We start from the raw sequence: 16,708 nt of genomic DNA, 5'->3' as shown, positions 1-16,708 counted from the left end.
GGACGATGTATTGATGGTTGCGCGAGTTTTGGGGCGTGTTCTCACCGGCTTGGTATTTGCATAGCTTGGCCCCCCCCCCTGCCAAATGCAAAAATTCGCCTCCCCCAAGACTCCGCTGTGACCGACAACGGTATGAGATGGGCATGAATTCATGCCGAAGGTCATCACAGAGATTGCAACCGTCGCAGACACAAATTCCATGGCAATCGGTGCCGTCGTATGGCGTGTAACGATATCAGTGCTTGGTCGAAGGGTTCTCCCACCGTAGTGCTATGACACGTTCAACGCAGCATTACTTCCAATGTAAAAGATGCACGACATGAGTGCTGCACGACAAAACTTATACTGCAAAATAATATAGCCGTCATTACTTCTACTACAACGATAGTCTTCACTGATACGCGGCATTACTTATACTGTCACAGACCATGTGTGGCATTAGTTCATGCAGGAAAAACTTCAAACTGCAATGGAAAATTTCGTTTAAAAACAAAAAACAAAGCATTCATTACGTCTGCTACAAAAACTTGCATAGTTTTTACTAACAAGCGGTACTGCTTCCACGGTCAATACTTATAACGTGACGTATGGTATACGATACAGGCCATACTCCACAAATCATGACAAGAACAAATGATATGCCATAAAGGCCATACTCCACAAATCATGACACGAACAGTTTATATGCGATACAGGCCATGCTCCACAAATCATGACACGAACAACTTATATGCGATGCAGGCTATGCTCCACAAATCATGACACAAACAAATTACACAGCCTTTGCTTACGCGCCAAGCACGACAAATCGGCAAAATAGCGTAGCATAACGACTGAATGTATTTTTTATAACGGCATAGCAAACGATTTCAGTTGCAGTAATGCCCCATTGGAGGCGTTTTGCTAGCCTGTCAATTGTTCCTAAGCCCCTGCTGGGTGTCCACCAGCAATTTAGTATATTATACAAGATGTCCCCGTTTTCTTCGTAGCGCGAAGACGTGATGCTGATGGTGCCGTTAGCGACGCCACCAACGACGAAAGGTGTAACTGTGTCCCAGCAATAGGAGGAGGACCCCAGCGAACAGTCGTAAGCTGCTAACACCTATGAACCATTCGGACATATGTTCGCGTAACGCTGTTCCACGCACTCGGGATGGCTCGATTTCACAGTTCCATCTCAGCCGTATCCTGCCCATGTGCCAGAGCCTTCCACCCTCTGTACCGTGTTTACGGCGTCCCGTCCTCACCCTTCGTTTTGGTCAGGTCTGTCCGGAAACTCGGCTCCCCTCGCATTCCCCAGACACTGGTCGGGAGGGGGGAATGGGAAAATCTGCCGGGGGTCAGGCTTGAATGTGCCGAGCGTTCAAAACAACTGCCCTGGCTGACGCAAGACCTGCCGATACCGGGGGGTCGGAACAGGCGCGTGCGTGCACCTCCGGACATGGACGCCAGGAGCCCAGCCCGCGCATGCCGCACGCTGCAGCCGAACGAGCGCGCGCGGCCGCCGGTCTCAACGTCCAGCAGAGACGGGGAGCTTCCGCGAAGGCCGCGTCACACGCCTGTTGCGCAACCGCTCTACGAAAGTCCCGTAGTAAGGCCATTCTCGGGACGGAGAGGGCATCGAAGTACATTGCGCAAAGCCTGGGCGGAAGCCGCTGCCTGCCTCCGCCCCTGCCCGACGGAGGGGACCAGGGAAGGGCAGGGGGAGGGGGCGGCCCGGCCGGTCAGACAAACATCGCCCCCGCCCCCTCCCCCCGCGCCCACGCGCACCCGCCGCCTGGCGACAGGACGTGAACGCACCTCCAGGCATGTGATCGCAGATGGGGGGGGGGGGGGGCAGGGAGGCAGGGGGCACAGCAGCAGCAGCAGCAGGGAGGCAAAATGCCGCAGATAGGCGCGCTCCTTGCATGGGATTCCGCGTACGATTCTCGCTAGGGCTGGGGCCTGCACTCTAAAATACACTTAAATGTTTCACCACCGTAGAACGGGTCACTGATAGTCACTGAAGCCAGCGTTTTTGAAGAACATGTGTAGTGTTTAGATTCGGAGAAGACTGGATGGCACAAGAAACAAGTTTTGAGTTTTAAAGGATAAAAAATTGTGCACTTCTATTGGAAAACATCTTTTGATATGGAGAACACAAATAAAGCATGGCTAATTGAAGCAGGACTGGATCTTTTTCACTTCGATGCATAAAAAATACACTCACAATGGGAACACTACAAAGACACAAACATATTGTCACAATCATACCAATAGTGCTCACCGCCCACCACCTAATAGTTCGAGCGTTGTACAATAATTTTTTGTCTGTTTAGGCCTGGAGAAAGTTTGTTAATGAACATCCTTTCCCAAATTTGAAGGCGTGTTCTGTCGTTGCACGTCCGTAAATTGTCAGTGTTGTCTGTCAGTTGTTGTCGTGTCAATGTCCTGTCGTGTTCGTGTCGCATGTGGTCCAGAGGTGCCCTGTCACGTAAGTGCATTGTCAGGCGTCGTGAGAGTGTCGTGATCACACCATTGTAGTGTATGGAGCGAAGTTTGCAGCCTTCGATGTTGCATTTGAATTGACACACCACCTTGGTGCATTTCAGTTTGTCGGATTTGCCTGGGCTGTTCCTCACAAGAAAGTTAGAGATTTTTTCATCACGGTAATAAATGGCACTGTCTATTTTGTGGTCGTTCTTGCCTTTTACGTGTCGAGAGATCATTTGTCGTAGAGCTTTTTCGTATTCTTTGTGGGCAGATATCATTTGATTTCGAAAATGCAGTTTGACGGTTGGCTGGTTGTCTGGTTTTAGTTTACTGTCAAAGTGTCTTGCGATGCGTCGGTGTATTTCGTTTTCAATGTCAGAATTTGAAAAAAAAACATTTTTTACCAAGATCTGTCTGAGCTTTACCAATTCTGAAGACGCCGCTACAAAATTAGCGTCATAAAGTCATTCATCAGACGTGCATTTAAGGACTGCTCTGATTAGACAGGACTATATTCAGAATTGGTAAAAATCAGACAGTTCTCGGTGAACTTTTTTTCAAATTCTGCCGTTGAAAACAATATACAGCGACATACGACAAGACTCTTTGACAGCAAACCAAGACAAGGCAACCAATCAACCGTCAAACTGTATTAACAAAGTCAAATGGCATCTGTCCACAAACAAGACGAAAAACCTCTACGGAAAATTATCTCGTGACGTGTAAAAGGCAAGAACGACTGCAAAATAGACATTGCCATTCATTATTGAAATGAGAAAATGTCCACCTTTCTTGTGACAAACGGCCCAGACAAACCCGGTGAACCAAAATGCACCAATGTAGTGTCAATTCGAATGCAACATCGAAGGCCGCAAACTTCGTTCCATACACTACAATGGTGTGATCACGACACTCTCACGACGCCTGACAATGCACTTACGTGTCGGGGCACCTCTAGACCACGTGCGACACGAACACGACAGGACATTGACACGACAACAACTGACAGACAACACTGACATTTTACGGACGTGCAATGACAGAAGACGCTTTCAAATTTAGGAAAGCATGTTCATCAACGGACTCTTACCAACTCTTCACAGACAAATTCTCGTACACGCTTGGACTATTAGGTGGTGGGTGGTGAACGCCATTGATGTCATTGTGACAATATGTTTGTGTCTGTGTGATGTTCCCATTATGAGTGTATTTTATAAGCACCAAAGCGAAAATAGGATTATGTCTTAGTTCAATTAGCTATGCTGCATTTGTGTTTTCCGTACCAAAAAATGCTTTCAATGGAAGGGCACAATTTCATATCCTTTAAACTTAAAACTTATTTCGGGTGTCATACAGTCTTTTCCGACGATGGGATGCGACTTCGAAGCGTAAGAATGTAAAGAGCGCCGAATATGTAAGTAATTTTGCGCGAATCGCCTTAAATCTAAACATTAATGCCAAGTCAAAAGCCCAGAAACTAGAACGATGCGTCAAAAAGCTCGTCAGTGCTGAGTAAGCGGTCATATTTATTCTAACATGCATATATATATATATATATATATATTTGGTGGAAAGTTGGAGAAAGTTCGTTAGTGAATATCTTTTCCCAAATTTGACGGCGTCCTCTGTCACTGCACGTCCGTAAATTGTCAGCGTTGTCTGTCAGTTGTTGTCGTGCCAATGTCCTGTCGTGCTCGTGTCGCATGTGGTCCAGAGGTCCCCCGTCACGTAAGTGCATTGCCAGGCTTCGTGAGAGTACGTTGTGATCACACCATTGTAGTGTATGGAGCGAAGTTTGCAGCATTCGATGTTGCATTTGAATTGACACACTACATTGGTGCATTTTAGTTTGTAGGATTTGTCTGGGCTGTTTCTCACAAGAAAGTTAGATATTTTTTTCATTAGGGCAATAAATGGCACTGTCTATTTTGTGGTCGTTCTTGCCTTTTGCATGTCGAGAGATAATTTGTTGCAGAGCTTTTTCGTATTCTTTGTGGGCAGATGTCATTTGATTTTGATAATGCAGTTTGACGGTTGGTTGGTTGTCTGGTTTTAGTTTACTGGCAAAGTGTCTTGCGATGTGTCGGTGTATTTCGTTTTTAATGTCAGAATTTGAAGAAAAAAATTGTGGTGTGTGTGGGTGTGTGTGTGTGTGTTGTGTGTGTGTGTGTGTGTGTGTGTGTGTTGTGTGTTGTGGTGTGTGTGTGTGTGTGTGTGTGTGTGTGTGTGTGTGTGTGTGTGTGTGTGTGTGTGTGTGTGTGTGTGTGTGTGTGTGTGTGTGTGTGTGGTGTGTGTGTTTGTGTGTGTGTGTGTGTGTGTGGTGTGTGTGTGTGTGTGTGTGTGTGTTGTGGTGTGTGTGTGTGTGTGTGTGTGTGTGTGTGTGGGTGTGTGTGTGTGTGTGTGTGTGTGTGTGTGTGTGTGTGTGTGTGTGTGTGTGTGTGTGGTGTGTGTGTGTGTGTGTGTGTGTGTGTGTGGTGTGTGTGTGTGTGTGTGGGTGTGTGGTGTGTGTGTGTGTGTGTGTGTGTGTGTGTGTGGTGTGTGTGTGTGTGTGTGTGTGTGTGGTGTTCGGCGACGACGGCGGCGATGTTTCGGGCGAACACCGCCGGGCAGCCATGTCAACAGCGCGCCATTAATCTCACACTTAGGCAAACAAAAACAGGCACTTTTTCGTTTCACTCCGCAGGGACCTTATCGGAAAATCTTGACCAAACCACTACGTGACATGACGCAAAACTGGTGCAACGCTTGGCGGTAAAACCCAGAAATTTAGCTTTATCTCGAGTTTCTATGTTGAGCTATCGACCTGCAATATACTGGGAGGTGCTGATAACACGACATCATGCAGCAATCATTGGTCATATTTACAGTACTCGAAGTGCCGTGCACATTCGTGATCACTCGTGATCACGAACTCGTTTTGAAACTTTGAGCACTTTCAATGTCCGCATATAAAGTAACGCTTATTGGATGAGCAGCAGGACAATGATTGTGGAGGGAAATCAGAATAAGCTAATGCTCATAATAGAATGGATTAGCCCAGAAAACGCATCACTATTCCCATCATGAGCACTTCGAAAACGCATCACTATTCCCATCATGAGCACTTCTCAGTACATGCGCATAAAACAATCATTTGATTCCATTTACAAGCGTCGTGCAGGAGAACATTTTAAAAAGAATTCCGCATAATTATCGAATCGCACTACATAGAGCAAATCTGTTTGCGACAAATCGTATTACGAGACAGTGTCACATCGGACAGGCTTCAAAAGGCTCCAGGAGCAAGTCATGGTGGTCAAGATAGATTTGAGATTTCTGAGTTGAGTTGATTCTGCAATTTCTAACTCAGCAACATCGTTACATAACCGCGGCATGGGCACTTCGAGCGAGGTTGCGTTGACGATTTCAGTACGACGTACGTTTGTGTAGTGGTCGTCGAGCGGAGTGTTTTTAGTCTTGTTTTTTTGCGTCTCGGATGTGCGCATTAAAGTGCTCCCGGACGCCATGCTTTATCTCGGCCAATGTAGGTGTTCGAGGGAGTTCTGCATAGCTGGCGGATTTTGAGGTCAACGACATTTTTTGTCGGACACTTCCCTGCCAACCCACTACGAAGGAATGGCAGGGCCTTTTCCCATCTCGGCAGGGTGGCGGGTAAAGTGCCGTGGTGGTCAGGTGGGCAACTTTTTGAAGCTCTTCCAGGCAACGCGTGGTGGTAACCCTGACGCGGTAATTGCTGGGGATTACTTCCTTGAATGCCGTGAATGCTTCCGTCACTCGTATCGTCTATGAGCGGAAAGCTTATGTTTGTGGCGCTGATAGTTTTGTGTCGTGGGTGTGTGGATGTCTGCTTAGGTCGTCTGCCACATGTTTTGATGATATATTTTCTCTGTTGAACAAACCTTTCTGAATATCCATTTGATTTGAATATATCTTATCGTTTGGTCACTTATATTTTGGTATTTTATCCTCTTCCGATTGCAGCTGCTTCGTCGGAGACAGGGCGCCGCGCCCCCAACAGTCATGCATGAAGCACCGCCCTTTTGGTTTTCATGGGGTGGCCCACATGAATGGCCCGATAATCGGTGCTGTCACTGGTTTGATGTAGAGTTTGGTGGTGAATTTCCCGTTCTTTTTTATTGTCAGCTAGGTATCAAGGAAGGGATTTGGTTAATACTGGAGTGGAACGTTGGTTGCAAAAAAATTAACGTCCTCCACGTTGAAGGGTGTTTTACATCTATATGGGGATTTATTATATGGGGATGATATGGGGATGTAGGGATTTGAGCTGAAACAGCCAGGTTGAAAATGATTCGGTGCAGTTCACAACCCTGCACTTCGAAAGACCTAAACCGTTGTAGTTTCTGAGCTACACGCCAGCGAAGATGTACAGACGATTTCGGGGAGACTATGTCAAGGTCACTCAGACATCCATGACACCAGAATAACGTCATTCAAATCCTAGCATTCCATCAGCCATGCAGTGATGAAGCCAAGAAAAAATCAAGTGTCAAGTCGTTCATATCTGGTGTTTCTGAGCACCATTTCCAGATAACACGGCCTTCAAGTGTCTCTTATTCCATGTTGCACAAGGTGCGGTGACGTAATCAAATAATAACGTATTGAGAAGCATATTCTATGAACAGAGAATTGCATTTTCTAAAGCAGCCTGCTTCCTTTAATCGTAAGCCAATAGTTAGAAGTGAGCTTATCATATATGATGCCTGCTTTATTATCTTTAAATGTGGAACATTCCTTTAACGGTCGGAAATTTAACAAAGTTCACGACTCCGTTAATCGTGTTCGACATTAACGAAACCGTTTGAAGTCGGTAAACGAAAAAGTTAACTGATGAATTGACTGGGTCAAGTTTGATCGTGTCCACATCTGCATTTAACCATAGCCTCATCAGCATCCAGGCACTTGGGCGGTTTTAGCTGCTCCGGGGTCTTTTGGTTGTTGGAGAGTTTTAGTCAATGGCTAGAAATCCAGGGCCCTCTCTAACGTTCAAGGGGCCCTGTTTCTTTGTGGGCCCTTTGGCCTCTTACGGTATTGATCCCGGATACCCAGAAGCTGAATTAATCGCACAATGTCCCATCCCCTCGGGGCCACTCCGGCCGCTCATGGGACCTTTTAGCTGCTCTGGGACCCTACTGGCCATCGATTGGCCACTTTGACCACATTCTGATTAGTGAGATCCCGATATGTTTTCAGTGATCCCAGGGTGGCTTCGGGCCTCTTTAGGCGCTCAGAGCCCATGTATTCCCACGATCCTCTGGATGATTGTAGTCCGCTTAGCTACAAAGTATCAGCTAGCTGCTGCCAGTGCACGGTGCTTTACGGCTCAAAGACCTTCTTATATCAATGGCCACCTCAGCTGCTTTAAAAAACGGGGCAATGTTTTGCATGGCCATGCTGATATGTCGGAGTCTCGCCGGCTTGTAAACGGTCCCTAGTGGAATGTGCGTGAAGCTACGTTTCCTGCAAAGCCACGTGGAGAAGCCTTGTGCCTTCGGGTCCGATCTGCCCCAAAACTAATATGCGTGACTGCGAGGAGGCAAAAGAGCCCCATCCTGAATCGGCCAGGAATTTTCTGCTTAGATTGGATTAATTTGCTAAGAATTCAATAAACACTCCTGCTTGAAAAGAAAACCCTCTGGGAACGACAAAATTGCGTGCCTAGACTACGAACGAGGAACATGTTGAACTTCTGCATTAACAGTGATAGAATCGGACGCGATCGATGATAGTTCGGTTGGGTCATATTGGTAACACGGTCATTAGCTCAGCTTCTAGATGTCGAGTTCTTTAACGAAAAATAGTCAATGCATTCTTGATGACGTGGTTTAACCAGAACCATCTGGTATACTGAAGGTCGATAATTGTCAAATAAGACAATCTGGCCCACCGTCCTAAATTGGCGGAAACACGGGTCATCGAGGAGCTCAGGTCATTGATTGAACTATGGCAAGTCGAAAGTTCGCTCCTTGGCTCACCGGCTCATCAAAATGTGTAACGGGTTTCTAACTATCTGTTGAAATTTAATGAAAACTGGCGACTTCTCTCTGTTTGCATAGTTTGTATACAAAAGTTATACCTTTTAAAAAAATCGTCATCGTCACAGCCGTCATTGTCGTCATCAAAGGGACGAGGCAGCCTCGAGCCGAGGTGTTCCGGCTATTTCCTAAATGTTCTAAATTGCTCAGAATTGATACGGATGTGTTCTAAATGTGTTCGAATGTGCACTGTGTTCTGTTCTGTGCACACAATGTTCTGAATTGAGGGGCTTTTATGCCGGAGCGGGCCCAATGGCCCAGAATTTCCAGATCCCCGCCCCTCGCCCCCCCCCCACACCTCACTTTTCGAGAGCGATCCGTGCTTTCTTTGCAGATGATACCGCAGACGCCGATATGAAAAGCAGCTGACAATCTCTTCGGCCTCAATTTCGTGACATGACCTACTTTCACAGCGCCTACATGCCGGTTTGGCGGTTTATTATCGCGGCCGGCGCTGTTTACTTCAGCGTCGCCACCGCGCACCGTCCGTGGCGACCTGACCGACGCCGAGGTCGCGTGCCGCGTACCCACCATCTCAGCCCGCCGGTCCCGCCACCCACTAAAGCCGTCGCCAACCCTTCGTTGCTTGCCACCGACCGGCTGGCTATATCCGGAGCGAGTGACCGGCTGGCAACGCCGCCACCGCCGGCAGCTAGCTGTGACGTCACAGCGCTGGCAGCGCGACATCAGGGGGTGTCGGGGCGTCTAGCCTGCGGGCACCAGGGGCGGGGGGAGGGGGTTGCAGCTGGGGGACGCTCCGGACGGGTGGTGATCGGGGAGGGAGGGACGCAAAAGGGCCGAAAACGGGAAAACAGGCGGCTCGGGTGCGGTATCGGTGTCGGGCGGCCTTGTTGTGCGTCTTGGTCGCCCTCTGGACGCGCCCCTGGGGGCTCGCCTCCCAACGGCTTCAGAGGCCAGAGCCATCTAGGCACGGTCGTCTATTTTCAGACGACGATTTACTTGCCACTTTGAGGCTCTGTTTAAAAACGCACGTGGTGTCTATACTGACTGCAGGGTGGACCAGCACGTGCCTATTCGAATGACCCCGCTTGTACCAAAGACGTTCCACCACTCTTAGAGGACTTTTCCAATTCCGACGAGTTTCTTAGCCTGAAATTGCCACGTGTGCGCTTACCATTTCATTTACTGAAACACTGCACAGATAAAAATACCGGGAGGCGGTAACAGCATTCCTTGAAAGAGTAAACGAAGGTATTGCACAAACCTCCAAACCAAAATGTCAAGACATAAAAAATCCTGCAAAAGTAGAATGAAAGATGCCATAAGAGCTGGGAGAGTACGCCTTAACATTCCACATAATCGACACAAAACTGATTTCTGGTTTCTGATTGATTGAACTGATTCAAAACTGACACAACCTCACCAACAGGAAGTGCTGGTAACTACAGAACTTTTACCAATCTCGGGACCCCGAGATTTTGTGAGGTTGTATTCTGGGATATCCCGACTCCCGGAAATGAGCGGTAATTTCATAAAGACACCGACAATTGCAGGATTATCCTAAAATACCTCATCTCGCGCACATTCTTGCTAGGATAGCATCCAGATCGTCGTTCATTTTCTGTAGGTAGTGAAAATCCAAGGTCCTAATTCCTTTCAGAGGCAGTGCCCCGCGCCTGGAGCCCTCACCATGACTTTCACCGGACTCGTCCTGAGGTGTCTCCCTGGATCGGGATGGCACAGCAGCACCAATACCACCATGCTTACTCTTGCGGTAAGAATTTGTGTACCATCTGGATATTCTCAGCGTTTTTTTTTTCAGAGACGACACTTTGCGGTGTGTCTCAGAAGTACCTCACGCTGCGCTTTCTTTAAATTCCATAAAATCAGACATGTTTAGCAGCGTTGGCTTCTTTAAAATGCATACCATTCACTAAGGATGCCCCAGGGCGCCCGGCTCGCCTCGTGGTTCACTCAGCCACAAGGTACAACCTGTAACTGTACACCAGAACATGCTCGTCCACACATACGACGCCTGACCTGCTCAGACTCGATAGTCTGTACCCCCGGGGAATATGACCTGTTGTAAAGCCTGCGCGAGGAGACGGCGCGCCAGAAACGAGCTGGAGTTCAGAGCATGACACGGTGTGAAACGATGCCCAGCACAGCTCGTGTTTGTAGGATGCACCTGGCTGTACGAGATATCGCAACGTGCAATACGATTTTTGGACTGAGACCACACCATGTCTTAATTTCTACGCATAAACATAGTAATGTTCATAGCCGTTTTCTACAACTATCAGCGACGCCTTCTAAAGAATGCTTTAGTATGGGAAAGACTAAGTGGGGGTCCCTAAATCCCGATCGCTACTAATCCCGGGTTAATTGGAATTCGGGAGTATTTCAATCCCGGGATCCCGAGATTATACGCCCTTCCAACGGGCAACGACTGATTTAGGGGGGGGGGGGGGCATTAAATGCATAGAAGTGTCTCTCGGTTGTCATAGAAGCGGCGTGGGGTGGCCGCCATGGCCGCCATATCAGTGCGTTTGACCAGAAGATCCCTGTTGGACGCCGGCGAAGCTCATGGGACGCGGCGGTGCTCCCTCCCTCGGCTCCGTCGGCGCGGCTCGAACGTCATGCCGCTCGACCTCCCCAGATCGAGTCCCCGCCGACCCTCGACAGATACCGGCCGCGGCGGCGGGCGCGCCCACACCGCTATCGGTGATCGCGGGATACAGCTGCGATAAGGCTCCCCAGAGACGGACGGGCGTGAGGTTATCACGGTGCAACGTTTCGGCCAACACGCGCATGTCCCGGGCTTTACGGGGTTATCAGCCAAACAGAGTTCAACACGTGACGCACCAGCGGGCGCCTGGAGATAGGTCGGAGTAGACTGTTAGAAATTTTAGAAAACATTTTCACTATTGTAAATGAAAGTAATTCCAGGTCTTGTTCGCCGGACTTCATGCTAAGGGACCAACGCCAATCGTGATGCAGATTTCGATCATCTATCAGGATGAAAAAAGCGACGTGACATAACCCCGGGCACAGTACCGCCACCTATACCCAGAAGCTGGGATAGATGTCGCTCCATTCGCATCCTGGCATCTGACTGTGCGTGCTCCGCACAAGCCATCACAGCAAGCACTATGTACAACTATGTAAGACACATAAGGTTCATCGCCGAAGTTATGCGTTTCACTTCGACATACCGTGTTTGCTCCGCCCCTTTGCCGGACAGGGCGGTGGAAGACTGGACAAATCGCCCAATGTTGGGGCACGATCTCCCCGAGCCAGAGTTGAGCACCGACTGACCTTTTCTTGCCACCTGAGACAAATATACCATGGAAAAATGACTAACATGAAAAAATTGTTAGCGGCAACGGCACGCACCTCACGCCGCTGGATAATGAGCCCGGCGTCTTTACACCAAACCACGGATTGCATCGAAAATAGTCTACCTTCGCTTCAAAAGGGAGCAACCACGATATCCTGCTAATCATATCAGGTAAATGCATATTGTGATGCCAATATGGAGAAGCACTTTGGCATGGGATAAGACAGTGACAAACTTAACCAACAGACCTGTTTTACATCGACGCAGGGCGCGCATAGAAAACAAAAACCGGATACTACTTGTGACTTATGTGGATCCGCCAATATTGGCCTTCGACGGCCTTCTCGGCGGCCAATATTGACGAATTCACATTCACAGACTCCAGCGCAATGCATGTGACCACCTCGGGACATCAGGCGATACATAAAGCTGCTTTGCTCAATATCGTCACTATCCCCAACCAAATCGCATCTACCGAGACATGGAGTCCCAGTTGAAGGAATGTCGCATAATGGGCGGGTATAATACCCATTTTTTGCAGATTCTTTCCATGGGTCGCCATAGCTTCAATGAACAGCAGTCGCGGGAAAATGAAAGCGTCATGGCACCGAGACCCCCGTTCCCACAACCACGCAGGGAGCGCATCGGGTCCCGACTGCACGACCCAGCGGTCACCAGTTGATAAATCTATCACAGCGCTACGGCTTACCGGCTCGGTGCAGACGATCAGACGGCATTAGCGGCGAGTGTTGGCAGACCGACCGCCAGATTACCGCACATTTATCACCGCGTCCGCTGCCGCCCGAGCACCTGTGACTCACCCCGTACATCGGGCCGCGCGAGCCCGCGCCGGGGGCGGCGGCATCGCCTGCTGGTACTAACGGGGATAAAAACCCGCTCATGCCTGGTTTGGTCACGCATCAGAAGCAGCCCGTTTCAGGTCCAGTCCGCGACCGCGGCTTCGCTCCGGACGGCACGGGCATGCCCTGCGAGCAGCCGTGCCGCTGATGCGGGAAGACTCGCCCCGCAGTGAATAATACAGGATCGTATTGCATATTAGACCATGCAATGAAGCCGCATATCACCGATCATTAATAGGTGAATATCCATGAAGTCCGCAGGGGCGACGCGGCACACCAATACCCGATCAGAGATTCTAAAGCCTTGAAGCAAGATTGCCGCATTGACGTCGCGCTCATCGTTAGGACTCGGCCTTTTCGCCCAGTCCTCACACCACACGCACCAGCAGCTGATGCCAGCCGCTCAGCGTGAACAAAACAGCGGATCGCGAACAGATCTGTATTGAAGAAGAAGGAATGTCATACCGCATGCGCCGGGCTGGCCTCGAGGGCGCCCCAGCCCCGCGAGCGGTGTCCGGCAAGCGCCACTCCACGTCTACAGCTAGCTGCACGGCCGCCGGCGGCCGGCGAGCGGCGAGATCGGCACACTGAAAGGCATGTGTAGCAGTGGATCGGGCGGCAGCGGCGGCGGCGGCGGCGCTCACCAGAGCGGCGTGGAGAAGCCGCCGGGTGGCACGCGGCCGCGCGCCGGCGCCGGCGCCGGCTCCGGCTTCTCGGCCGGCGGCGTCGCGGCCGGCTCGGCGCCGTCGCCGGCCGAGGCGGGGTCCACGCCGCCGTCCTCGCAGTTCTCCGAGTCGTCGGCACCAGCCTCGGTCTCGTCGGTGTCGGCGTCGTCCTCCTGCGCCGCAGGGTCGGCCGGCTCTGCGGACGCGAGTGAGAGCACGATGACGGGGTGACATTCGCCGCGGCAGGCGTGCGGCGAGGCTCGAATGACGCGGCGATGGTCGTGTCCGAGTGAAGTGGGCCGAGTGAGGCCTGCTGGTAGTTTGCTTGGATTTGGCACTAACGATACTGACATACTCTGATGTCAGGTTCCACAGAAATCTCACCAAAAGCCTGATACGCATACGCATACCACTCATCCCATTATCAGATGCATCAGGGCAGCCTCATCGCGAGTGCCAAGAAAAGCAGGGTACTTCCAGGAGCTGCCCTTCCAGGCACCCCGTTCACTGGTAATGATGATTGTTTGTTTACCGAGTTTGTTTACAGAGCGAAGCCATCATCGCATCGCCAAGGCCATACTAAAGCCAGTCCTCCCGCGAAACCCGCAGAAGCAGAGACGCTGACAAATAGCAACGGGCTAAATCAGCACGCAAAACCCAACAGCGCGGCCGCGTTCACAGCGCGGCTCGCGCGGGCCAACCCCTGCCCCCGCTGGCGGCCGGCGCGTGCTTGGCCGGGGGCCACGGCGCTGACCTTCGGCCGGGGGCGCCGACTCGGCGGCCGGCGCGTCGCCGATGGACGCGCTCGAGGCGGAGTGGCGCGGCCGGGACGGCACTGGGGCGTCATCCGGCGGGCCGAAAATGTTGGACGAGCCACCGCCGGGGGGCTTCAGCACCCTGTGGCATGCGCACGCAACGGTCAGTATGCCCGCCTTTTTTGGTCGGTAGGTGGACTGCTGATGCACGCGATGGGCGTGGTCGCTGGACCAGTTTGATAAGGACATATATGTATGCTTGGGTCAGGGGCATGAGTGCTGAACCCAGTGATGTGACATCTGGATGGCTGAGGATGTACTTTGCATTGAACACTAAACACTGTCTATGCAAATCTATTTTTGTGCACACAACATTCTAATTCCATACAAACTTGCTGTATGATGCTGGGTCATCCACTGTGTGAAAAGCATATATGACTCAACCATGGAGCATGCCTGGAGGCATCTCGTGCACACAGAGGCACACAAGTCTTACACAACAAAGTAGCAGTTTTTTCACTTGACTTATCAATTTTGATCTGATTTAGATCTCATAAAATGTGCCACCACTAATATTTGGCTGTATGCATTCTGTGCCCATCTCAGCGACTGAGTGACACTGCGTGTCCCACATGTTTTCCGTGCCAGAGGTGCTGTGGGTATCGAATGCAGCTAGTGCCTTAACCGTGACCCCTGCAATGCAATGTTCTTAATAAAACAACACATCTGTAAAGCTAATGAACTCTGCTGGCATTAAGTGCCTCAACATTGCATTAGGTGTCACTTTGAAAAATTTAAAAAACAAAAACAGATGACAAGAAATAGAAAAAAGCTTGCATTTGTACTTCAGGCATTACTATTCCCTCCCATGTCACCACATATTGATGACAAGTCCGAGTAATACAGCATGGATATGCATGATACAAGTGCCAATGCCCACCATAATACCTTTTCCTGATTATAGCATTACATGGTTAATACCAGTTGTTGCTCATTAATCACAAAGAGCATTGTTGGCACAACCTGGATGTCATGAGACTCAAGAAGTGCAGAAAAGGGAAGACCTGAATCAAACCAAAATCAAACAAATGCCATATCATCCTCTCTGCCCCTGGGGTGACCGCTTGGGCAACACCCTTGTCTCCATACATCGATCAACTAAATTAGAGCCCCTGTACAATGACAAAGATTTCAAGAGCACTACACATTTTGCTGGTGCCACCTGCTGTGTCTGTGCTGAATGGGTAACCCAGCTGCAAAAAACATGCCATAAAGGACAGTGTAAGTGCAGAGGATTTGAAACTTTAAAGTTTGAGCTGTAAAATGTTTGATGCATTTCTAAATGTTCTAGCTTTAGTGATGCAAAGGTGCAATGGAAATCTTTGGGAAAAGTTTTGTGTAATTCTAGCCCACCAAAAGCAGAGCAGTATGAGTAATCAATGACTGTTAATAAGATTATGAGGAAAATCAACAAGACCCTACACAGCTGAAAATGGCTTGACAGGTCAAATTCTTACTTAGGGCAGGATTGAAACTACCCAAGCAACATGTCAACTGATCTGCCATCATTTGCTGACAGGTCAACATTTTATTTCTGGCAAGGTAAACATCATTGCATCTTAAAAGTACTCTGCATTCAATCTGGGGCTTCCCATCTCCTAAAGATGATGTCCAAACCAAGCTGCCACACAAAAAAAAACTCAAACGCCAACTCATCCTAACAGTGAATGGATTATTTGCCAACTGGGCCTAGTTTGCAGACAAGGCTTGAGCCACCAAAAAACATGCTGAATTTTTCCGATTTAGTGACCCAACATGAGCATGTCAATGTTGACTGAAAATAAAATGGCATGATAGCAATAAGACTGAAGACAACTGAAAAACTTACGAACTCTGACTGTCACACAACGCGAAAACTACCAACCTGCTAGAGATTCGTTCAGAACCACCCAAACCGATTGTCAGTTCTGTCGTCGTCATGTTGGTTAACAATGTAAAACACTAAACGGTCCCAAGTCGCACAACCAACACCACCAAACGCTGCGCCAACGCCCTAGTGCCAGATTTGAATCGCCTTTGTACTGGAGCGCCCAAGGCTGGCCTTTCACTTCCAACATGGTGTCTTGAGTCAGCTGTCCTTAATGCTGAAGTGTGAAATGCACCAATCACAAGGCAGTGACAAATTGGCTTGCGCGGAGCTCCGTCCCCACCCAAATTTCTTTACAGCACGCAATAATTAAGTGAAACGTAAAGTTGTCTCCATCCATGAGGTTTGAATCACTTCACAAACTTTCCAGTTCTCAAAAAATAGATGTTAGGGCAGCCTACGTTATGTAACTGTTTTTGCAGAAACGCCCTATTGTTTGTCATTACATGGGTCGCAAATAATTGCTGATCAAAAAATATAAAAAAACAGAGGTTCAGGAGTCTTTAACCCTGGTTCTGCCCTATGGGCGTTGACAGGAAAGACATGGCCTTGGCTGGAATGGCATCCTTGGCCCAATTCAGCCTCTCCTGGTCGCTATGCCCTTGGTTCTGGTACCAAGACAATGCAAGGTACGAAATTAAGACACCCATTGTTCCCTCCCTTTTGAATTATTGG

General features: G+C 49.4%; 1 protein-coding gene across 1 annotated transcript; it reads right to left on the bottom strand.

The window, feature by feature from the left end:
* Positions 1–13,111: 13,111 nt before the first annotated feature.
* On the bottom strand, positions 13,112–16,220 carry LOC119107541 (skin secretory protein xP2). The gene is made up of 3 exons (XM_037231024.1): positions 16,031–16,220; positions 14,106–14,248; positions 13,112–13,547 (listed from the first exon to the last, which is right to left on the bottom strand). The coding sequence occupies exons 1-3, from the start codon at positions 16,084–16,086 to the stop codon at positions 13,327–13,329; spliced, it is 420 nt and encodes a 139-aa protein (XP_037086919.1). The 5' UTR covers positions 16,087–16,220; the 3' UTR covers positions 13,112–13,326.
* Between the last annotated feature and the right edge of the window lie 488 nt (positions 16,221–16,708).

The sequence above is a fragment of the Pollicipes pollicipes genome, unplaced genomic scaffold, assembly GCF_011947565.3.
Source record: "Pollicipes pollicipes isolate AB1234 unplaced genomic scaffold, Ppol_2.1 Scaffold_6686;HRSCAF=7923_pilon_pilon_pilon, whole genome shotgun sequence".
NCBI classification, from domain to species: domain Eukaryota; kingdom Metazoa; phylum Arthropoda; class Thecostraca; order Pollicipedomorpha; family Pollicipedidae; genus Pollicipes; species Pollicipes pollicipes.
Note: the sequence above shows the minus strand (reverse complement) of the source record. Positions and strands in the feature narration are given on the sequence as shown.

What these genes read in the sequence shown, in the direction of transcription:
- LOC119107541 (XM_037231024.1), bottom strand. Translation starts at nt 16,086, where the DNA reads ATGACGACGACAGAACTGACAATCGGTTTGGGTGGTTCTGAACGAATC. An exon ending in TCTGAACGAATCTCTAGCAG is followed by an intron (nt 14,249 to 16,030) that starts GTTGGTAGTTTT and finishes CGCATGCCACAG; the next exon opens with GGTGCTGAAGCCCCCCGGCG. An exon ending in GTCGGCGCCCCCGGCCGAAG is followed by an intron (nt 13,548 to 14,105) that starts GTCAGCGCCGTG and finishes TCGCGTCCGCAG; the next exon opens with AGCCGGCCGACCCTGCGGCG.